The sequence below is a fragment of the Salvelinus alpinus genome, chromosome 11 (genome assembly GCF_045679555.1).
Source record: "Salvelinus alpinus chromosome 11, SLU_Salpinus.1, whole genome shotgun sequence".
In the NCBI taxonomy this organism is placed as follows: Eukaryota; Metazoa; Chordata; class Actinopteri; order Salmoniformes; family Salmonidae; genus Salvelinus; species Salvelinus alpinus.
In genome coordinates this window covers 39,293,441-39,318,301 of record NC_092096.1, presented here as the reverse complement: position 1 = coordinate 39,318,301, position 24,861 = coordinate 39,293,441, and the positions used below count along the sequence as shown (strand labels likewise).

The 24,861-nt window shown below is 45.1% G+C and overlaps 1 protein-coding gene across 6 annotated transcripts in view; it reads left to right on the top strand.

The window, feature by feature from the left end:
• LOC139534123 (cadherin EGF LAG seven-pass G-type receptor 1-like) overlaps nucleotides 1-24,861 on the top strand; it is a 120,383-nt gene that overhangs the window by 53,267 nt on the left and 42,255 nt on the right. For 5 of the 6 annotated variants that reach the window (XM_071332910.1, XM_071332912.1, XM_071332913.1 and 2 more), the window contains exons 2-8: nucleotides 3,486-3,654; nucleotides 3,895-4,075; nucleotides 4,389-4,677; nucleotides 6,238-6,460; nucleotides 9,249-9,364; nucleotides 10,838-10,926; nucleotides 24,109-24,189. In XM_071332910.1, coding sequence (XP_071189011.1) covers nucleotides 3,486-3,654; nucleotides 3,895-4,075; nucleotides 4,389-4,677; nucleotides 6,238-6,460; nucleotides 9,249-9,364; nucleotides 10,838-10,926; nucleotides 24,109-24,189 — 1,148 coding nt within the window. The remainder of the gene's footprint in view (nucleotides 1-3,485; nucleotides 3,655-3,894; nucleotides 4,076-4,388; nucleotides 4,678-6,237; nucleotides 6,461-9,248; nucleotides 9,365-10,837; nucleotides 10,927-24,108; nucleotides 24,190-24,861) is intronic. The other variant, XM_071332914.1, reaches the window with a different exon arrangement.

The window sequence follows — 24,861 nt, the reverse complement described above, 5'->3', positions numbered from 1 at the left end:
GACAGGCAGAGGGGACAGGTGGGGAGCGGACAGCTGGGTAGGCTACTCTGTAATGGATGGCTAATGTAACAGTTACTCTCTGTGTTAGTAGAGCACACTCGCTCTACATCGAATTAAGGGAACGTTTTGTGTGTGTGTGTGTGTGTGTGTGTATGACCACGTGGGGAGGGGCTGCTTTTGTGTGCACTTCTCTCGAAGTATATGTGGTGACTGTGGGTGTAACAGAGTGGAAAACATGGGTCGTCTGGCTCTTCTTTGTCTGATAATGATGGCACACTGGGCAACACTTTAGAGAAGAGGGAGAGAAGGAGGAGGCTGTGAGGAGACAACGGTATCAACACCCAGTCTGATAAACAGTGTGAGGCAGTCTGATGAACAGAGGCACTGACGGGGGAGGAAGCAGAGAGGGGATATAGGACGGGGGGAGGCAGGGGGTAGAGAGGGGTGTAGGGGTCCTGAGAAATGACCTAATTTGGGGGAGAGTGACTGACAAGGCACCTGCCCCTCAGCCGTCTCTCTCACACACGCATACACATTGACTCAACAAGACTCATGCAACCCGATCTCCCACTCAGAGACGTTTCAACAGTATGTCAACTGCTTCAGCCACCTGTTGGCCACTCTCCTCCTACATCACAGCCCTATAGGCTCTGTCTGTATGCCTGGTGTTGAACATATAGACTAGCCCTATAGACTTTGTATGGATCAGTTTTGAGTTGCCGGCTCTCTCCCTATTATCCAGCATTATATTGAACGGGCCCGTGCCTATAGGCTCTACATGGAGTATACCAAACATTAGGAGCACCTTCCTAATATTGAGTTGCAGCCCCTCTTTGCCCTCAGAACAGCCTCAGTTCGTCGGGGCATTAACTCTACAAGTTGTCGAAAGCGTTCCACAGGGATGCTGGCCTTTGTTGATTCCAATGCTTCCCACAGTTGTGTCAAGTTGGCTGGATGTCCTTTGGGTGGTGGACCATTCTTGATACACACACACACAGGAAACTATTGAGCATGAAAAAGCCAGCAGCATTGCAGTTCTTGACACAAACTGGTGCGCCTGGCACCTACTACCATAAACCAGGTTCAAAGGCACTTCATCTTTTGTCTTGCCCATTCACCCTCTGAATGGCACACATACACAATCCATGTCTCAATGTCTCAAGATTCAAAAACGTATTCTTTAACCTGTCCCTCCCCCTCCATCTACACTGATTTGAAGTGGATTTAACAAGTGACATCAGTAAGGGATCATAGGTTTCACCTGGATTCACCTGGTCCGTCTATGTCATGGAAAGAGCAGGTGTTCATAATGGTATGTACACTCAGTGTATATGATATTTAGGTCAGCAAGACATAGCAGTTTTCAGTTGTTCCACAAGTTGAAATGACACATCAGATTTGTTTAATTACTTAGGAGTGGCTTTGATTCAGGTGGAATCCCAACGAGACCCACTGACACCTACTTAACTCCAGAGAACGCTGGCAGAGACTCAGGACAATATAAGCCAGTCCGTCCCATGTCTCACCTGTAACATAATATTTGTCAGGAAATCGCTGTGAGCAGCACACGTCTCTCGTTTGGCGTTCACACTCTTGGACAGTACTTCTGTCCGGAGCCTTGGTCTAAGTAGTACACTACATAGGGAGTAGGGTGCTATTTGGGATGCACCCGAGATCTCCTCTGAGAAGGATCCGTTAGAATTGAGATATTTACTGTATGTAATTAAAGTCAATCAATCAATCAATCAAGTTTATTTTATATAGCCCTTCGTACATCAGCTAATATCTCGAAGTGCTGTACAAAAAACCCAGCCTAAAACCCCAAACAGCAAGCAATGCAGGTGTAGAAGCACGGTGGCTAGGAAAAACTCCCTAGAAAGGCCAAAACCTAGGAAGAAACCTAGAGAGGAACCAGGCTATGAGGGGTGGCCAGTCCTCTTCTGGCTGTGCCGGGTGGAGATTATAACAGAACATGGCCAAGATGTTCAAAATGTTCATAAATGACAAGCATGGTCAAATAATAATCAGGAATGAATTTCAGTTGGCTTTTCATAGCCGATAATTTAAGAGTTGAAAACAGCAGGTCTGGGACAGGTAGGGGTTCCATAACCGCAGGCAGAACAGTTGAAACTGGGACAGCAGCAAGGCCAGGTGGACTGGGGACAGCAAGGAGTCATCATGCCCGGTAGTCCTGACGTATGGTCCTAGGGCTCAGTTCCTCCGAGAGAGAGAAAGAAAGAGAGAAGGAGAGAATTAGAGAGAGCCAAGATGTTCAAAATGTTCATAAATGACAAGTATGGTCAAATAATAATCAGGAATAAATGTCAGTTGGCTTTTCATAGCCGATAATTAAGAGTTGAAAACAGCAGGTCTGGGACAGGTAGGCGTTCCATAACCGCAGGCAGAACAGTTGAAACTGGGACAGCAGCAAGGCCAGGTGGACTGGGGACAGCAAGGAGTCATCATGCCCGGTAGTCCTGACGTATGGTCCTAGGGCTCAGTTCCTCCGAGAGAGAGAAAGAAAGAGAGAAGGAAGGAGAGAATTAGAGAGAGCATACTTAAATTCACACAGGACACTGGATAAGACAGGAGAAGTACTCCAGATATAACCAACTGGCCCTAGCCCCCCGACACAAACTACTGCAGCATAAATACTGGAGGCTGAGACAGGAGGGGTCAGGAGACACTGTGGCCCCATCCGAAGATACCCCCGGACAGGGCCAAACAGGAAGGATAAGTGTGTTTGTGGACAAGAGGGGTAAAAATGCCTACACTATCTTGTCATTGACAGGACAGGTTTGACAAAATGCTTATTTATTCAAATGATATATGCCTACCAGTGACTCTGTCTACTTGATTTAATGTCTGATCGGGCCAGTTATTACAAAATGTTCTCATTCATTAACTATTCAACGGCGGCAGGTAGCCTAGTGGTTAGAGTGTTGGGCCGGTAAACGAAAGGTTGCTAGATCAAATCCGCGAGCTGTCAATATAAAAATATTTCGTTCTTCCCCTGAACAAGGCAGTTAACCCACTGTTCCCCTGTAGGCTGTCATTGTAAATAAGAATTTGTTCTTAACTGACTTGCCTAGTTAAATAAAGGTTAAAAAAAGTACTGTTCAACACCAGTCTTCATGTGGTTGACTCTACTTCTGCTCTGCAATAAATCCACTTAGATCAGCGTTTCCCAGGGCCCCCCCCCGGATGCATGTTTAGTTTTTTGCACTACACAGCTGCTTCAAATAACCAAGTCATCATCAAGCTTTGATTATGTGAATCAGCTGTGTAGTGCTAGGGCTAAAACCAAAACGGGCCCCGGGACCGAGTTTGGGAAACGCTGACTTAGACGATGATCACTTCTACATGCTAAACAAATCTTAGCAAATCTTCATGGTTTCAATTATGCACAGTAGTTCTGGTCCGCCTTTTACCTGTTGCTCTGGTCTGTAGTTCATCCATTTAACCCTCCCTCTCTCCCTCCCCAGACGGTATCCATCAGGTCACAGCCCTGTGCACCCTGCGTGTCACCATAATCACAGACGACATGTTGACCAACAGCATCACGGTGCGCCTGGAGAACATGTCTCAGGAGCGCTTCCTGTCCCCTCTGCTGTCCCTCTTCCTGGAGGGTGTGGCAGCCGTGCTCTCCACCAGGTAATTTGTCTGCTCCTACTGAGGGTTCCAGGAAATCCTGGTTGGAAGATTCTCGGTATCAGGACGGAATAATAATCCTCCAACCGAGATTTCTGTCTAAGATGGGAATTTTTTTTGGGGAAAGATATTGAAATGTTGTAACCCTACTTGGGAGTCCGTGTAGAATTCTGTTGCTGCTACGGTACTTCTGCTCCGTGTGCTCACAAGACTCTCTACTCGCTATTCTCTACTCTCCACCAGCCGCCAGGCTGTCTTTGTGTTCAATATCCAGAACGACACAGACGTGCGGGGCGCCATCCTCAACGTGACCTTCTCGGCGCTGCAGCCAGGGGGTCCCCCAGGGAGGTACTTCCCCTCCGAGGAGCTGCAGGAGCAGATCTACCTGAACCGCACCCTGCTCCGACTAATATCATCACAGCAGGTTATTTGAATGAGTCCCAAATCGACCAATACCGACCCCATAGGCACTCCTGTAGAACTGGGTCATGTTCAGTTGTCACGATATTGAAGAAAATTATCAGAGACTGGAAGGTACTATCTGAACTTGTTAAATAATACATTTTTGTTGTTGTTTTGAAAAGTTTAGCTACGGTGTGCACTAATGAACACGACTCAGGTTTTCCCGATCTAAGTCAGCCACTGATTCGAAGGAAGGAACAAAAACCAGCAATCTCTGTTGCCCATTTCACTTTCTGGATTTGAGCAATTTCCTGATTTAATTGTGTCCATTCCAGGTGCTTCCCTTCGACGACAACATCTGCCTGAGGGAGCCGTGTGAGAACTATATGAAGTGTGTGTCCGTGCTGAAGTTCGACAGCTCCCCGCCCTTCATCTCCTCCGACACGGTGCTGTTCCGGCCCATCCACCCCATCAACGGTCTGCGCTGCCGCTGTCCTGCAGGCTTTACCGGGGACTACTGCGAGACGGAGATAGACCTCTGCTATTCAGGACCCTGCAGGAACAATGGGAAGTGTCGCAGCCGAGAGGGAGGCTATACCTGCGAGTGTCAGGAAGACTTCACTGGTGAGTGGCTCCACTCTGTACCGTATTATCCTTTGCTAGCCTGTTCTTTGAGCTGTTGTGCGGTCTTGCCAATGGTGTGAAAATGGCCATAGTGTAGCACAAACAGCTCTGGGACCAGGCTAATACTTTACTAGGTCTCAAAGAGCATTAAATTATATGTAGGTGCTGTCTGATATGTCACCCCATCCACCATCAGAGTGTAGCTTCCCATTTGGGTGACGCATGCATTTCATGGCAATCATTTTGGCTGCAGATCAACTCTGGTGTTTGCCAGCAGCAGGATGCGCCAACCCACTGATGATCCATCAACTACAAATGACCCCTTTACTAAATGGGAAAGCATGTGGTCTGTCTCAATGTGATTTATGTTTGAGATGAGGCTGGAATGCTGTCTAGCCGGCAGCCCCAGGTACACTCTATAGTAGGCCCTACTCCCTACTCCTATCACTCTGTCTTTGTGTCTAGGAGTGATGGTCGAGGGTCGGAGCTATCAGTTGCACTCGTGACGTTTTTATTATGGCGTTTGCAGGTCAACTGACCGGGAGCTTTCATCTGATAGTGAGACCACATCTCTCCGTCTCTCTGTCCCTACAGTGGGGCCCGGTAGAATATAATAACAACCCCACCACTCCTTTCCTCTCTTTCCCTCCTTCACTTCCTTATCAGCTGTAATTACCTGATTATACCATCCTCCACCTCTCCGCTCCTCCAATGGGGGGCCTAGTCTTTGAAGGTCACAGTTCAACCTCAGCTAGTCGGGAGCCATTATGTGGCCGATGACAGCGGGGGCATACTGTGTCTGCCTTGGGTTTCCACATTATTTCCACATTACAGGGAAACAGATCCTCCTAATTCTCCTCGGAAAAAGGGATTATACCGCAGAGAGAAGAGTCATTACCAGGGTCCAGACAGGGTCCGAGATCTGATGTTCTGGCGTCCTGTGCCCCCCTCCGTCCCACGCATACCTGGCTGTCCCCACCCCTCCCCCCAGACAGATTTTGTCGGGATGATGGTTGACACAACACTGGAGCTGGAGTTGACGCCGATGGTTGGTGGCTGTCTTAGATAAGGAAACTGATGGAATCCAAGATGGAGTACCAGTCAGAGCCATGGGAGTCTGTCAGTGGAGGAATCAGGAATCTGCCTAAGCTGGCCCACTTTGGCATGCAAACTTGAGCCAGTCAGCCAGTTTCCTGTGGTCTCTTAGACAGACAGTCTGTCAGTGGGAAACTGAGCTGTGTATCTGTGGTGGTGATGTCCAGACCAGTAGTTAGTGTCCATAACCCTAATTTGCTCCTTGGGCGCCGTATTAGTATGGCTGACCCTGTAAATCAACACATTTCACTGCACCTATCCGGTGTATGTGACAATAAAACATTATTATTATTAGATTCTCCATGAGAACCGTTCAGCAGAGCAATATGGAAACAGTGTTCAGTGTCTTCTGTCTCTCAGAAATGGGAAATGGGAATGCAGTCTATCAATATGACTTTGTGTGTGTCTGACCGGCTGTACATCACTCTTAAACCTTACTGTCTCCCTCCTCCCTTCTCTCCCTAGGTGAGCACTGTGAGGTGAACGCCCGGTCGGGGCGGTGTGTCCCGGGGGTGTGTAAGAATGGGGGGAAATGTGTGGACCTGCTGGTGGGGGGGTTCATGTGCCAGTGTCCCCCGGGAGAGTACGAGAAGCCTTACTGTGAGATGACCACCAGGTCTTTCCCTGGTCAGTCCTTCATCACCTTCAGAGGACTACGACAGAGGTTCCACTTTACTGTCTCATTCATGTGAGTACTTGGAAACCATCTACTCTCTCTCTCTCTCTCTCTCTCTCCCCCTCTCTGTCTCAGCTCCCCATCCATGTCTACCCCCTCTTCCTCTAGCTGAATCAATTGTACTATTCTCCCCATTTACCCTCTCTTCTCTCATCTCCTGTCGATCTTCACCTCACACACACACGCAGCTACACAGACTAGGCGTGTTAACAGAGCGACATGCGTACTGTACATGGTTGCGTGTGTGTGGTAAACTGTAATTTGGGTACAGGGAGGGTTGCACAAACAAACACACTTCACTCAGTTCAGTGTACCAGTTCAGTGGGGCATGTAGAGACATCTTTATTGTGTCGGAGCCCACACAAAAACCGCTTACATTAAACACATGAGAGGGGTGTGTGTGTGTGTGTGTGTTCACGCTCTAATCTGTTGAAACTGCCGTGTAGCAAAATGAGCTATAACACCATTCATAACCATATTAGTCAAGGCAGGAACACAGAAATGGGAATGCAGGTCAAGTTCTTTGTCTCTCAAATGACTCCATATTCCCGGACCATAATCTATAGTAAACTGCATTCTATGTGGCAGCCCTATGTGGCTCTGATCAAAACTAGTGCACTTGCACAATAGTGTAAATATTGTATCAGATCTGTTGCTAGTCCGATTTGAATTTCTAGGTGGGGTGAGGATCGTAAAAGTGGGTTGATGTGAAAAGCAGAGTGTGTGTCGGTGAGAAGCGGTAGAACAGGGTGAAAACAGGAAGCGCCCTGTGATGAGGTGCTCTTATCACTGTTTTCTTTAATCGGCTGTGTCTTCCTGCCCCCCTGCCCCCCTCCGCACCTCCCACTGACCTGCTGGCATCTGGTGTCTGACTCTTGTGCCCTCTGTGCCCCTCATAGCATACACACAGGCAGACAAACACACACACTTACACAAACACACACACTATGGCAGGGCAGGGCATCTACTTCCTCCTTCCTGTCTCTAGACCACTGGTCGTACGACCACTTCCTTATTGTCCTTCAAGTCTCTCTTCCTCTTTTCTTCCTCAGGAATTTCTCACCCCTTCCTTACACACTTCTCCAACCCCAAATCCCACCTCTCATATATACCACATGACCAAATTTCATTCAATTTTCATTCCAAAATCATGGGCATTAATATGGAGTTGGTCCCCCCATTAGTTGCTATAAAAGCCTCCAGTCTTCTGGGAAGGCTTTCCACTAGATGTTGGAACATTGCTGCGTGGACTTGCTTCCATTCAGCCACAAGAGCGTTAGTGAGGTCGGGCACTGATGTTGGGCGATTAGGCCTGGTTCGCAGTCAGTGTTCCAATTCATCCCAAAGGTGTCCTATGGGGTTGAGGTCAGGGCTTTGTGCTGGCCAGTCAAGTTTTTCCACACCGATCTCGCTTCATGGACGGGGGCATTGTCATACTGAAACAGGAAAGGGCCTTCCCCAAACTGTTGCCACAAAGTTGGAAGCGCATAATTGTCTAGAATGTCATTGTATGCTATAGCGTTAAGATTTCCCTTCACTGGAACTAAGGGGCCTAGCCCAAACCATGAAAAACAGCCCCAGACCATTATTCCTCCTCCACCAAACTTTACAGTTGGCACTATCTGCCGGACTGCCAGATAGGGAAGTGTGATGCATCACTCCAGAGAACGTGTTTTCAGTGCTCCAGAGTCCAATGGCGGCAAGCTTTACACCACTCCAGCCGATGCTTGGCATGCTTGGCCATGGAAACCCATTTCATGAAGTTCCCGGCGAACGGTTCTTGTACTGACGTTGCTTCCAGAGGCAGCTTGGAACTCGGTAGTGAGTGTTGCAACCGAGGACAAACTATTTTTACGCGCTACGTGCTTCATCACTCGGCGGTCCCGTTCTGTGAGCTTGTATGGCCTACCACTTCGCGGCTGAGCCTTTGTTGCTCCTAGATGTTTCCACTTCACAATAACAGCACTTACAGTTGACTGGGGCAGCTCCAGCAGGGCAGAAATTTGACAAACTGACTTGTTAGTAAAGGTGGCATCCTATGACGGTGCCACGTTGAACATCACTGAGCTCTTCAGTAAGGCCATTCGACTGCCAATGTTTGTCTATGGAGATGACATACCACAGGTGGCTTGCTTCTGACGCTAAGCAGGGTTGGTCCTGGTCAGTTCCTGGATGGGAGACCAGATGCTGCTGGAAGTGGTGTTGGAGGGCCAGTAGAAGACACTCTTTCCTCTGGTCTAAAAAAGTATCCCAATTCTCCAGGGCAGTGATTGGGGACACGTCTTTCGGATGGGATGTTAAACGGGTGTCCTGACTCTCTGAGGTCATTAAAGATCCCATGGCACTTATCGTAAGAGTAGGGGTGTTAACCCTGGTGTCCTGGCTAAATTCCCAACCTGGTCCTCAAACCATCACGGTCACCTAATAATCCCCAGTTTACAATTGGCTCATTCATCCCCCTCCTCTCCCCTGTAACTATTCCCCAGGTCGTTGCTGCAATTGAGAACGTGTTCTCAGTCAACTTACCTGGTAAAAAAAAAGCAAAATAAACTAATTTGAAGGGGTGTCCACATACTTTTGTTTATATAGTGTGTTTTATCTGGCAGTTTGGGTTCAGTACACAGACTCTGTGACAGTCTAAAACTATGCCACATACTTTAAAAACCTAATGAATAATCATTCACCCCAAAAAGTTATTTGGCTAACTATATTTGAGATGTAGGATTTGAATGGGTGCCATTTCGCCACCAAATGTGGGTTTTACAATAAACGTTTGACCCTGTGTCCATCTTGTCCCCAGGTTTGCCACCAGAGAGAGGAATGCCCTGCTGCTGTACAATGGGAGATTTAACGAGAAGCATGACTTTATCGCCTTGGAGATTATCGAGGAACAGATCCAACTCACCTTCTCTGCAGGTGAGAGAGCAGCAGTGTGTGTGTGTCCACAGTACAAATAATCAGGCTCACACAAGAGCTGGAGAATGACTTTCAAGTTGTTTGTATTAACACTAGCCGATAGCTTGATTAATCAACTCCGCTGTAAGGATTTCATGAATGTGGCTCCCACAAACCGCTCGGGTAAATACTCTTATCAGCTGAACTCCTTGACCGGTGTGAAACAAACAGTTACAGGATTTCGTTAGAAGGTGTCCTCTCAATTGTCTGGCTATGCTGCTGTGCTGTTAAACCTAGAGATGCATTGGCTTTGGCTGTGTGAAAGGAATGAGTGTTTTACTGTGGTCAGAGAGCAGCTGCTTTCCCCCGTAACAGAGCCCGGGCTGACTGATTCATGACAGTATAGACACTTAACAAGCCATAAAGACCTACTTACACCTTAGCCCTGCTCAGCCCCGCTCACACACGCTCACAAACAGAGGAGCAAAGGCTGGGCCACTGCTTCCCCTGGCTCAAATATGCACGCAAACAAACACAGCTCTTGTTGAATCCACTACGCTGAGTGTGTCTCACTGCCAATGCCTAAGGAGCCCTGGAGTTTATACCACACAACCAACGAGAAAAGGCAACGTTGTACTGCAGAAGTCATTGCGTTTTTTTCTGATAAAGACTGCTAAACACCATGACTAATGGCTCTGTGTTACACAGCTACGATGTTTCGTTACTGTTGACTGAGTCAGTGGGTAAATGCTTCCAGAGGGACTCCTGCCCTTGGTAAACAGTCAGTAAAAGCCCTGGGTAAATCTGGTGGGATTGTTGCTCTGTAGACGTTGTGATTGAGAACCATCGATATGGTTGGGAAACCCCTTGTGTTCTTACAGTGAGTGTGATTTATGATGACTGTGTGAGCTGGCTGGCTGGCTTTGTGAGTCTGGCTGCATTTTTTATTTCCCCATGTTGGAGTTTCATGTTTTAGCTTAATGAATGAATGGAGGAGAGAAGTAGGTTTCCTTACGTTGATTTGAACTTTGACGTACTTAGAGGCTGTAAATGTGTTTTTTTTTTTTTTTAAATGCATGTTGTAAATCATGTATTGTTTGTTAGCAGTGTCGTACGATGGCACTACTATAATAGGAGACATTTATCATCCAATTAAAGTACAGCCTATACGTCTGGCATGCAAGGTTATGTACATCCAGCAGACAATATGGTATTGAATTGAACCACAACCTCTTTTCATCTCTCTTGTCTTTCCTATCTTTCCTATCTTTCCCTCTCTCCCTCTCTCCCTCTCTCCCTCTCTCCCTCTTTCCCTCTTTCCCTCTCTCCCTCGCTCCCTCTCTCCCTCTCTCTTTCTCTCTTTCTCTCTTTCTCTCTTTCTCTTTCCCTCTCTCCCTCTCTCCCTCTCTCCCTCTTTCCCTCTCTCTTTCTCTTTCCCTCTCTCCCTCTCTCCCTCTCTCCCTCTCTCCCCATCACTTTCTCTCCCTCCTCCAGGAGAGTCGAAGACCGTGGTCCATCCCTTTGTTCCCGGAGGGGTCAGTGACGGCCAGTGGCACTCTGTCCAGCTGCACTACCACAACAAGGTAAGACACTGCTACACCTTGTTGATCTCTCAGCTACACTACTACAACAAGGTAAGACACCGCTACACCTTGTTGATCTCTCAGATGCACTACTACAACAAGGTAAGACACCGCTACACCTTGTTGATCTCTCAGCTGCACTACTACAACAAGGTAAGACACCGCTACACCTTGTTTATCTCTCAGCTGGACTACCACAACAAGGTAAGACACCGCTACACCTTGTTGATCTCTCAGCTGCACTACCACAACAAGGTAAGACACCGCTACACCTTGTTGATCTCTCAGCTGCACTACCACAACAAGGTAAGACACTGCTACACCTTGTTCATCTCACTGTCTCGTCTGGCTTGTTTGTTGCTCTACATAGAAACTGTAAACATATGTTGAAGGCAAATATAATGGACACCCCAATGGAGAAGTCTGTCATGAACCTGTCATGTTCACCTACTCAGATAACCGGGTTGATAGTCTGTGGATATTTCGGCAACCTATAGATCATTTATTATGGACTATCGAAATAAAGTGTGACTACATTTAAGTACCATATTCATTTTTGGTATTTGGTATTTTATCAGGATCCCCATTAGCTGTTGCAAAAGCAGCTACTCTTCCTGGGGTCCACACAAAACACGACATAATACAGAACATCAATAGACAAGAACAGCTCAAGGACATAACTACATACATTTTAATCATAATGATCATGATTATATCATGAAGATTTTACGAGTCGTGTGTGTGTCTGAGTTAATCATAATTATATTACATGTGAACTATTCGAACAGAGTGAAACATGGCTGTGGTTTTCCTTACTCTCTGTATAAAAGCCAATCTTAAGGAGCATTATAATGTTTATTTCATAGTGTGGATCAAATTCACCACCAAAGGTATATATTATGGCAGTAAAATTGCTGGGTGTTATTTTCCCACAAACTTCCAAGGCCTCGGGCCCATTGAATTACAATAGCAGGCTGACAACATCTACCTCATCTAGCTCAAACGTATATTATAGATTATGCTTCTCTCAACATGAGAGAGTTTCTTAGCGCCGACTTTTAGACTCTTTTCCAACCGGTTTCCAGGAAAGCATATGTTAACTGGAAGGTATGTGCCTTGTGTTGAAGCTTTAGAATAGCCTCATCCATTTTTGTCAGAAAAGACACCGGTTGCTTTATTTCCTGCCTGTCTTTGATTCCCGCTTTCTGGGCTTCCCTAACCCTGGTTTGATCAGATGTGAAATACTGTGTGTGTGTGTGTGTGTGTGTGTGTGTGTGTGTGTGTGTGTGTGTGTGTGTGTGTGTGTGTGTGTGTGTGTGTGTGTGTGTGTGTGTGTGTGTGTGTGTGTGTGTGTGTGTGTGTGTGTGTGTGTGTGTGTGTGTGTGTGTGTATGCATGCCTACGCACATTTTTAATTTTGGACCCTACTGTACGTATAGTTTTGTTCAGCCCCCTCTTAAAGAGGATCTGCCTCCGTTCTGACTTCGCCAGGATTGCAGAAAACAATGTAGCATTTTGTTATACTACCTATCAACTAGCCTTGTTTCTACCAAGCATGCTGGCACTGACAAGCATTTGGTCTCAGAAATTTAAATAGATGAAGATGTTCTTTAGAGCAGCATGGTTGTTGTCATTGTCACGTTCCTGACCTGTTTTCCCTTGTTTTGTATTTATTTAGTTGGTCAGGGCGTGAGTTGGGTGGGTTGTCTATGTGTGATTTTCTATGTTGGGATTTTGTGTTCGGCCTGGTATGATTCTCAATCAGAGACAGCTGTCAATCGTTGTCCCTGATTGAGAATCATACTTAGGCAGCCTGGGTTTCACGTGTGTTTTGTGGGTGTTTGTTTTCCGTGTCAGTAGTTGTGCCACACGGGACTGTTTGTCGGTTAGATTCTCTTTTGTTATTTTGTTTCGTGTAGTGTTCAGTTTAGTGTTCTTCAGACGAAGAGGAGGAAATCAGCCGTAACAGAAACACCCACCAACAAAGGACCAAGCAGAGTGGAAAAGGGCAGCGACAGCAGCAGCAGAAACAGACACAGGACTCCTGGACTTGGGAGGAGATCCTGGACGGCAAGGGACCCTGGGTTCAGCCAGGGGAATATCGCCGTCCCAAGGCGGAGTTGGAGGCAGCGAAGGCAGAGAGGCGCTGGTATGAGGAGGCAGCGCGGCGACGCGGTTGGGAGCCCGAGAGTCAGACCCAAAAATTTCTTGGGGGGGGGGGGCACACGCGGAGTGTGGCAAAGCCGGGTAAGAGACCTGAGCCAACTCCCCGTGCTTACCGTGGAGTGAGAGGGTGTCGTACTGGTCAGACACCGTGTTATGCGGTGGAGCGCACGGTGTCCCCAGTACGCGTGCTTAGCCCAGTGCGGGCTATTCCACCTCGCCGCACTGGTAGGGCTAGGTTGGGCATCGAGCCGGGTGTCATGAAGCCGGCCCAACGCATCTGGTCTCCAATGCGTCTCCTCGGGCCGGCGTACATGGCACCAGCCTTACAAATGGTGTCCCCGGTTCGCCAGCATAGCCCAGTGCGGGCTATTCCACCTCGCCGCACTGGCAGGGCTACGGGGACCATTCAACCTGGTAAGGTTGGGCAGGCTCGGTGCTCAAGAGCGTGTGTACTCCTTCACGGTCCGGTATATCCAGTGCCACCTCCACGTACCAGTCCTCCGGTGGCAGCCCCCCGCACCAGGCTGTCTCTCCGTCTCCTCCCTACAGGTGTACCCGTTTGCCCAGCGCTGTCTGAGCTGCCTGCCTGCCCAGCGCTGTCTGAGCTGCCTGCCTGCCCAGCGCTGTCTGAGCTGCCTGCCTGCCCAGCGCTGTCTGAGCTGTCACGTTCCTGACCTGTTTTCCCTTGTTTGGTATTTATTTAGTTGGTCAGGGCGTGAGTTGGGTGGGTTGTCTATGTGTGATTTTCTATGTTGGGATTTTGTGTTCGGCCTGGTATGATTCTCAATCAGAGGCAGCTGTCAATCGTTGTCCCTGATTGAGAATCATACTTAGGCAGCCTGGGTTTCACGTGTGTTTTGTGGGTGTTTGTTTTCCGTGTCAGTAGTTGTGCCACACGGGACTGTTTGTCGGTTAGATTCTCTTTTGTTATTTTGTTTCGTGTAGTGTTCAGTTTATTTGATAATAAAACATGGACACTTTCCACTCTGCGTCTTGGTCCGATCCCTACACCTCCTCTTCAGACGAAGAGGAGGAAATCAGCCGTAACAGTCATTGGTGTATATATAGGTCAAATCCCAACCTTTCTCAATAGGAACCAGTTCTAAAGAGGATGATTATTGTTAACGAGCGACATATCATGTAGTACTTTGTGGTTAGAGCGTTGGGCCAGTAACTGAAAGGTTGCTGGATCGAATCCCCGAGCTGACAAGGTAAAAATCTGTCGTTCTGCCCCATGAGCAAGGCAGTTAACCCACTGTTCCCTGGGTGCCGAATACTCAGAGGGGTTGGGTTAGATGTGGAAGACACATTTCAGTTGAAGGCATTCAGTTCTACAACTGACTAGGTATCCCCCTTTCCCTACTTCGTTCACCTCAATACCTGGCCATTACAAACCACAGTGTTATTTGCACTGTACAAACTTAAGGAATGTTGGTTTTCATTGTTCTGTTTGTTGTATTGCGAGTGTTGTGGGGGTATAGTACCATGGGAACGGGTGATTAATTTCCCTGCTATTGCCAGTCTGGGCAGATTTCCTGTTTCTTAACCAAATCCTCCTCTTTCTTGCTTGTTTAGTTTCTCCCATGACTGGACTTGTCGTCTTTAAGCTACTAGTGTTCTGTCGGCAGCGTAAAACAAACCCAAACGCATACACACACACACACGCATGCATGGGCGAGCTCTCACACACACACACACTAGAGGTCTTCACGAGTCCAACAGACCTGAATTTCCGAGATCCGACCCGGGACCCAAGTGGGTCCTAAATTCTGACTGTTGTCTCGGATCTGGGTCGGGTAGGTGTAACTAAAAATGTATTCTCGATTGGACCCGTCCTCTGTTAATTTAATGTGTGTGAGGTAATGACAACTGCGCCAGCTTGTAATGTATTCCGGCTGCTCACGTCATGTCCGCCTGCTGCTGAGTAGAAACCCAGTGAAAGGAGCCCTAGCCTAGGCTACTGTTGATTGTGAAGATGGAGGCCTTTTCCATTGAAGTAAAACAATTCTCAGACAACGAGAATGTTCTCGGGGACAAGTTTTAAAAATTGTAGTGGACAAAGATGAGAAGGATGTTGGCGCGGCGTTAATCTAACTGCACTGTCCAATTTACAGTAGCTATTACAGTGAAAGAATACCATGCTATTGTTTGAGGAGAGGGCACAGTTTTGAACATGAAAAGTTATTCATAAACAAATAAGGCATATTTGGGCAGTCTTGATACAAGATTTTGAACAGAAATGCAATGGTTCATTGGATCAGACTAAAACTTTGCACATACACTACTATCTAAATTGCTCCTGGGCTGGAATAATACATTATGGCCTTTCTCTTGCATTTCAAAGATAATGGTACAAAAAATAAATAATGTTTTTTACTTTGTATTATCTTTTACCAGATCTAATGTGTTATATTCTCCTACATTCCTTTCATATTTCCACACACTTCAAAGTGTTTCCTTTCAAATGGTACCAAGAAAATGCATATCCTTGCTTCAGGGCCTGAGCTACAGGCACTTAGATTTGGGTATGTCATTTTAGGCAAAACATTTTTTTTAAAGGGGCCGATCCTTAAGAGGGACTGGACTGTGTGAATGGACTGTGTGAAACTCGCTATTCAGGTTTGTTGCAATTTTCTAACTTTTATTTATGTCTGTGTCGGGAACATGGCACCGGCATATCTCTATCTTTCTCTCGATCTCTCTAGGGCTTCTCTTACTTTATATATACAGTACCAGTAAAAAGATTGGACACACCTATGCATTCCAGGGTTTTTCTTTATTCATCAAAACTATGAAATAACACATGGAATCATGTACTAACCAAAAAAGTGTTAAACATTTCAAAATAGCCACCGTTTGCCTTGATGACAGCTTTGCACGCTCTTGGCATTCTCCCATGAGGTAGTCACCTGGAATGTGTCTTGTTAAAGGTTAATTTGTGGAATTTGTTTGAGCCAATCAGTTGTGTTGTGACAAGGTAGCGGGGTATACAGAAGATAGCCCTATTTGGTAAAAGACCAAGTTCATATTATGGCAAGAACAGCTCAAATAAGCACATTCCATCATTACTTTAAGACATGAAGTTCAGATAATCCGGAAAATTTCAATTGCTTTGAAAGTTTCCTCAAGTGCGGTCGCAAAAACCATCAAGCGCTATGATGAAACTGGCTCTCATGAGGACCGCCACAGGAAAGGAAGACCCAGAGTTACCTCTGCTGCTGCAGAGGATAAGTTCATTAGAGTTAAGTGCACCTCAGATTGCAGCCCAAATAAATGCTTCACAGAATTAAAGTAACAGACACATCTCAACATCAACTGTTCAGAGGAGACTGCGGCAATCAGGCCTTCATGGACGAACTGCTGCAAAGAAACCACTACTAAAGGACAACAATATGAAAAAGAGACTTGCTTGGGCTAAGAAACACGAGCAATGGACATTAGACCGGTGGAAATCTTTCCAGACGCCTCACAAGTCCTCAACTGGCAGCTTCATTAAATAGTACCCGCAAAACACCAGTCTCAACGTCAACAGTGAAGAGGCAACTCCGGGATGCTGGACTTCTAGGCAGAGTTGCAAAGAAAAAGCCATATCTCAGACTGGCCAATTAAAAGAAAAGATTAAGATGGGCAAAAGAACACAGACACTGGACAGAGGAACTCTGCCTAGAAAGCCAGCATCCCGGAGTCGCCTCTTCACTGGTACTATTTAGCTGCCAGTTGAGGACTTGTGAGGCGTCTGTTTCTCAAACAAGGCACTCTAATGTACTTGTCTTGTTCTCAATTGTGCACCGGGGCCTCCCACTCCTCTTTCTATTCTGGTCAGAGCCAGTTTGTGCTGTTCTGTGAAGGGAGTAGTACACATCGTTGTACGAGATCTTCCGTTTCTTGGCAATTTCTCACATGGAATAGCCTTCATTTCTCAGAACAAGAATAGACTGACGCGTTTCAGAAGAAAGTACATCGTTTCTGGCCATTTTGAGCCTGTAATCAAACCCACAAATGCTGATGCTCCAGATACTCAACTAGTCTAAAGGCCAGTTTTATTGATTCTTTAATCAAATCAACAGTTTTCAGCTGTGCTAACATAATGTCAAAAGGGTTTTCTAATGATCAATTAGCCTTTTAAAATTATAAACTTGGATTAGCTAACACAACGTGCCATTGGAACACAAAAGTGATGGTTGCAGATAATGGGACTCTGTACGCCTATGTAGATATTCCATAAAAAATCTGCCGTTTCCAGCTAGAATAGTCATTTACAACATTAACCTTTCACGAGCCTCTACCCCGGGTCCGGGATCACCCCCCACCCCCCCCACACACTGATTAGCATAGCTAGCATAGCTTCACAAGTAGATAGTAGCATCTAAATATCATTAAATCACAAGTCCAAGACACCAGATGAAAGATACAGATCTTGTGAATAAAGCCACCATTTCAGATTTTTAAAATGTTTTACAGGGAAGACACAATATGTAAATCTATTAGCTAAACACGTTAGCAAAATACACAATTTCTTTGTCCACCATTTTTTCTCTCCACCAGTAGCTATCACCAATTCGGCTAAACTAAGATATTGATAGCCAATAACCAATAAAAAACCTCATCAGATGACAGTCTGATAACATATTTATGGTATAGGATAGGTTTTGTTAGAAAAAAGTGCATATTTCAGGTAGAAATCACAGTTTACAATTGCACCGACCATCACAACTCGACTAGAATTACTATAGAGAGCAACGTGTATGACCAATTTACTCATCATAAAACATTTCATAAGAATAGACAAAGCATAGCAATGGAAAGACCCAGATCTTGTGATTCCAGACAATATTTCAGATTTTCTAAGCGTTTTACAGCGAAAACACAATAAATCGATAAGTTAGCATACCACATGTGCAAACGTTACCAGAGCATCGATTCAAGCCAAAGAGAGCTATAACGTAATCATCGCCAAAATATATTAATTTTTTCACTAACCTTCTCAGAATTCTTCCGATGACACTCCTGTAACATCATTTTACAACATACATATACAGTTTGTTCGAAAATGTGCATATTTAGCCATACAAAACCGTGGTTACACAATGAAAATAGTAGGAAATCAAGCCTCAAAATGTCGGACGTCATCTTTCAGAGTGATCTAGTTTAATCGAAAGCTAATCATATACTTGACTAAAAAATACAGGGTTGACAGGAATCGAAAGACAAATTAGTTCTTAATGCAATCGCTGATTTACATTTCTAAAATTATCCTTACTTTCTTATACAGCGTTCGCCAAGAGAAGCTATAACAAACAAAATGGCGTAATATGCGTTTAAAATATTTCGACAGAACAACGATTTATCATATTAAATATTTCTTACTATGAGGTGATTTTCCATCAGATTCTTGGGCAATGTATCCTTTCTTGGGTCTAATCTTCTTTTGGTCGATAGATGTCCTCTGTCCTTCGAAATGTCCACTAACGATCGAACGGGACCCCGAAACGTGCCCAAAGTTTCAGAGTGCACGACAAAGAAATTCCTCAAAATCGCACTAAACGGATATAAATTGCTATAAAACGGTTCAAATTAACTACATTATGATGTTTTTAACAACTATAACGACTAAAAACATGACCGGAGAAATATCACTGGCTAAACAACCATTTGGAAGGAGGCAGGTCTGATGTCCATCTTGCGCAAGACGCATGCAGGAAGAGAATGGTACTTCCACGTTTTCGTGTTTTATAGTGGCTCTGATTGCGCAATCGAATCCATTCAAAGCGTGATGACGTACTGACACCCAGAGGAAGACGTAGGCAGTGTCGGTTTCTCCATAGCATCTACAGGCACCTTAAAACCGACCCCAGATCAGGGGTCAAAATTTCTGAAATCTGACTCCCTGTCAGGAAAAGTGCTGTAGAAGTAGTTCTGTACCACTCAGAGACAAAATTCCAACGGCTATAGAAACTAGAAAGTGTTTTCTATCCAATAATAACAATAATATGCATATTGTACGATCAAGAATTGAGCACGAGGCAGTTTAATTTGGAGACCAAAAAATGCTAATGCGGAACAGCACCCCCTATAGTTGCAAGAAGTTAACAACATTGTATTTTTGATGTTATTTTAATGGACAAGAAATTGGATTTTCTTTAAAAACAAGGACGTTTCTTAAGTGACCCCAAACTTTTGAACGGTAGTGTACATTTGCACAAATTTCAAAAAACTTGTTTTCACTTTGTCATTATGGGGTATTGTGTGAAGATTGATGAGAAAAATAAATAATTTCATCCATTTTAGAATAAGGCTGTAATGTAACAATGTGGAAAAAGGAAGGGGTCTGAATACATTCCGAATGTACTGCATTATTCATGCAATGCCCTGATGCATTTATTGCTCAAATCTTAGACAGCTTAACTGTAAGGTGAACAATTATTGTTTTAGGTAAGTAATAATCAGTCTGTTTTTTCACAGGCCTTTTCGGGAACAGGTCTGACTGTCCTCAGGTCCATTTACTTGATAAAATAGCTGTATTATTTAGGTTGCTTTGAATGTACTGATATAACTTCCGCCTTCCGACATGTATTCCCATTGTTAGTGGTTAGTGGTCAGTCCAGTATCTGGTCAGTGTCTACACATTCTTTGATCACTATCACTAGCTAACGGGAAAAAATGGCTAGGTAGCTAATTAGCTTCTTCTGACATGTACTACTAAAGTTAAAATGCGCTGGATTGGTGTAAACATACGCGAGCGAAAGTTTCCTTCCGACATCTTTTTTGCTCCAGTCTGTACGCTATTCCTTTTAATAAATCCAAGTCACGATGAGATTGACCTAATAATACAACCAAAACTCACCTATGACCTGACAAATCACCTTATGTATTACTGCCCCCAGTTGCAAGAAGTGACACAAAACATTTCACAAAAAACTAGCCTCCCACGCATGCTTTCTATCCCTAATACTAAAACTAACTATAAAAATAAAATATACATATTTTTATACAACTAAAACCAAACAAAAGTTAGCAAATCAGAATTTCAAATAAAAATCGAAAAATGAATAGATATAAAAACACTATAATAACCTTGCTGTCCACTAATTGGCTGAAATCCCTTAAATCTAGGAAGAGGCTACCGCAACCAGGCACGTTGTCACCTTATGTTATACCTCATCCCAGTCAGATTTAGAACAGCCAAACCTGGCCCTGACAGTCCAGATAGGATCCAGGCCTTCATCTAAAGCCAGACTAAGCTCAGAAGACCTATCACATTCTACATCAGAGCCTTGGAGAACTTATAAAGGGATGCTCTATGTCTGCATTCCACATGGCATCCTATTCCATACACAGTGCACTACTTTTCACCAGAGCTCTATGGGCCCTGGGCAAACGTAGTGCACTTTGTAGGGAATGTAATGCCATTGCCATTTGGGACACAGCCTATGATATTCTTATGGCCTATTCAAGGCTTCTCAAGGCACCGGTTAGATTAAGGGTTGTCCAAATCAGAGTGGAGAGGCCCAGTCACCCCAAACAGCCCCTAACAGTCTGCTCTGAGTTATGGGGTCAGGGACCGAGGGTGTAGGGGTGCCCCTGCTCGCACCCATTCCTCTTTCTCCCCAAACCATAGTTCAGAGGCCACAAGGGGATGGGCTATGAGGGGCATTGGGCCACAATGGTAACAGAAACACTTGCATTGTGCAAGGTGATTTACGGTGGTGTGTGTGGTGGGTAGACTCATGCAGGGCGGGGGTGCCGTCCCTATTGAAGATTTCACACAATAGGAGACATTTTTGAAATTCCCACTTTATTTTGGATGTAGAGCAGCGACTTCTCAAGGACAGCAAGAGGAGTTGGCAGAAGACACACACACACACACACACACACACACACACACACACACACACACACACACACACACACACACACACACACACACACACACAGAGAGAGCTAAACAGGAAACACAGAGAGAAAGAGAGGGATATTCTTGGACCGTTCAGGTTTTGATGATTATGAAGCAGGAAGTGATGTCACGTCATCTCTCAAAAGGATGATCGTCTGGGAAGGAAGTATTTTGAATCACTGTGGTGTATTTCTGTTCATCTCTTTTCTGTTGTAGACCACTGGTTGAAACAGTGACAGTTAGGCAGGCAGGCTCTGTCTTGTGATGGATGACTTTGGGCACTAAGTCGAATGATGAAAGTCTAATAAGGACAAGAGGTTGACAAGTGTGTGTCTGTGTTTGTGCATATTTGTGTATGTCTGTGTACTTTATTTGTGTGTTTATTTGTAAAGGGGTCTATGTCTGGGCCTAGTGTCAGACTTGAAAATAGTTGTGGTCTGGACGGAGTAGTCTAGGGGACACGATATTATTTACACTTTACAGTATAGGGTGCTCTATCAGCCACATTCCCAGACACAGACAGGCCTAGCTCACTGTAATAGCTAGCCCTAATCACACTGCTGCATCGAAGCCCTCATCTAAAACTCATACTCTGACTGATGGAGATGGTGATAACATGGCTTTTATAGATATGGGTCTTTATTAGTGCATGCCATAGGCTGTAGGCTTGTTCATTTAGTAGACAAGATATGCTTATATGTCCCGTGCCATTATTATATATTGTTATGGTTTTATAGTCAAATTTAGCTGAATAAAATAGAAATTATATTTTTCCCATTTGGGAGCGAGTGCCAATATGAAGTGGCTATATTGAGCGTAAAAGTAATCATTTGAAACAGGTCCTATAGGCTAGTTTTAGCGTTATTTGGAAACTTTAGTTGTGAATGATACAAACCTTAAAATGTCTTAGCGAATGGGTTTGATTTTTCCATCATGCCAGGTAGTCTTTGCCTGTTATTTCACTCCACCCATCAACCACTGTTTGAGGAGCATGCATTCTCTCGATACGCGACAGGTGATATTCTGCCCAAATTCTGTATGCCATGAGCTCTCCAACCCTGTCCCTGCAGCTACCCAGTGCTTAATTTGGGAAACAAAGTGAAATCTGTTTGGGAACATCAATAGTAACATGTTTTCACAACGAAACATTTAATTAAACTGTTGACAGCCTCTCTCTGCACACTCGAGAAAGGAATGAAGGAGAGAGCGGAGGAGATGGAAACGCATGGTGGTAAGATATTCTGTAGCTAAAGGTAATGTGTCAGCCTATTAATTATAATAATATAAAAAATTCCCTATTACTAGGCTATTCAAAATCAAATACAAATTCACTATAATTGTAGGCTAACAATCAATGAACCAACAAGATCGTCTAGGTCAGTTTTAAATGTTTTTCTGCTGTGCGTAATATGCGGTAGGCAATATATATATATAGGCCTATGCATATGCATAAGCTCTAATATGTTTATAGAGGTTTTGAATGAATCATCGCCTTAGAAAGCGCTGTCCATTTCGTTGTGTTGGGCTTTGAAACAACAAACATGTTTTCCACTCAGTTTCAACCTGTTGTTGAACTTCATTGTTTAAATTGTTAATTCACGGTGAGGTGAGTTTTAAAAGCATGACACTGTTTTGATGATAAGTGTTTGATGTGATGTCAGAGTGGTTAGAGAGACAATAGAGCAGTGAGCACTAGACCATTAGAGACCTGATGGTCGTTAGTGAGTTGGGTAGTACCAATGCAATATCCAGAGTGCATAAGAGGAGATTACCGTGACAACTGTCACATGGAATTCCTTTTTTCAAAGAAAAGGGAGCACTCTGTTTCTGCATTGATCTGAGTATTTATTGGGGCATACAAACAGGCTTAAGTTCCCCTCATGTGCATTTTACCAGTAGGTCTATGGTCTCATGAGTCTTCTCAAGTACACCCTGTGGATAAGCCAAGTACCCTCATGGGTCCTAGTACCCCTGGTTGGGAACCACTGTCCTAGGACCACAAGTAGTAGCACGGCAGTGACCATGCGAGTTGGCTATACACAGTATTAGCAGATCTGGGACCAGGCTACACAAACAGGTCTAGCCTCACTGGACCCCCTGCTGGGTCATTGTCACAGGACAACGCAGTGTTTGCCTGCTCTCTCTCCTCTCTCACCCTCCACCAGTTTTCTCTTATTAATTCAGCCATGCTAGCCCCACCAAGCAGAGCAGCTAGTGTTATGGCAGAGGGATTTGCTTGTGTTTCAGGAAGCATTTTTATCCAGGACAGCCAGTGTGATATACAGCGTCTCTGTTTCTCTGTGTGTCTCTGCTCTACGAAGGATCATTTCTACGCAAACAGTGCAGAGAGATGATGGAGGGGTAGTGTGGTAGCGGGGATGATCTAGCTACTCACAGTGAGATTTATCCCCCAACACATAACTGGACTCTGGGGTGGGCGTTATGAGTTCCAACACCCAGGTGGAGACCCCTGTAGGGGTGTGTGGGGGGGGGGGGGGGGGGGGGCCTCTGCTGCTCCCTAAATGTCTCAGGGGTTAAATGTATGTTTTCTAGGTTAAAGGCCGTCTCTATGTCTCTTAGGGGAGTGTTTTAAAGGAAGCCAGCTTGTTATTCTTTGGTATGTCTTGACGCTCATTACTCCAGAGCTCAAAGGCTCATCAGTGCTAGCGCCTCAGAACAGTTAAGACGGCTCCGTTCACTGCTCACAGCTGGACTCATGATCATAAACTCTGAGTGAGCTAAAACGTGTGTTTTAAAACGGGAGTCATATCTGCCATAGCCATTGGTTTTGTAGGGAGATAATATTTGTGGTTCACTATATTAGCGGATATACCTGGAGTTATAACTGATGTAACTTTTTTGTATTTATCCGGCTCAGCATTTTAGTGCTGAGCCGAGAACATACAGAATAATCCAGTCACTGAGACCTAAATGAGCAGAAACAATTTCTCTCAAACATGCATACACATGCATACTCCCTGTCATGCAGACACAGACAAGCACGCACACTTACACTAGACTAGAGGATCCACTGTTGGTGCTGTAGTCCACACACACACACACCCACTAGTTGCAGATCTTAATGGATCTAACACACCCCTCTCTCTCCCATGGTCTACCCAGGACAGCCTGCACCTGCTGGGGTCCAGTGGGGTGCTGGGGGTCCCTCTTTATACTGCCTGGCTGGAGCTGACACACAAGGAGGTACAGTAGCATGGCCTCTAGTGTCTTAGCTCTAGTACTGGTGTTAGTTCTAGTACTGCAAGTACTGGTGGTAGTACTAGTCTTGGGGTTAGTCTGGCTCTAGTCTGGTCTCTGGTCTTGCTCTAGTTGTGCTCTAGTCTTGCGGTGGTTCTATGGTTAGTTTGGTTCTAGTCCATAGTGTGTTATCCAACATGTTGTTGAGTGTCTCACAGATTTGAATGTCTTTACAGCAGGGTTCCCCAACTGGATTTGACCCGCGGGTGGTTTTATTTGGCCCTCCAAGTTTTTTTTAGGCACATTTTTTAATAAAAAAAATACAAAATTGGGGGGCGGGGCGGGACATAAAAGACTGGATAAACACCAGTCAGCTCCAAGTGATTTTTATTTAAGATATCTGTTCCCAAGAATTCCCACGCATAATAGAGCGACACGTGATTGTGTGCAAATGTAAGCAAGGTTTAAAATGATTATGTTTTAGTCAAACATTGTATCTGTTTGGGCTTCTTGCGGTCAATTTGCAGTGTACAAATTATTTGTAAATATGTTCCGGTCCCCCGACCGTCCCCTCAAGTAAAAATCGTCCCGTGGCTGAATCTAGTTGATGATCCCTGCTTTACAGACTCCATTCTTTAACAGAGTTACTTCACTTCCTGTCGTACGTTTCCATTTGAC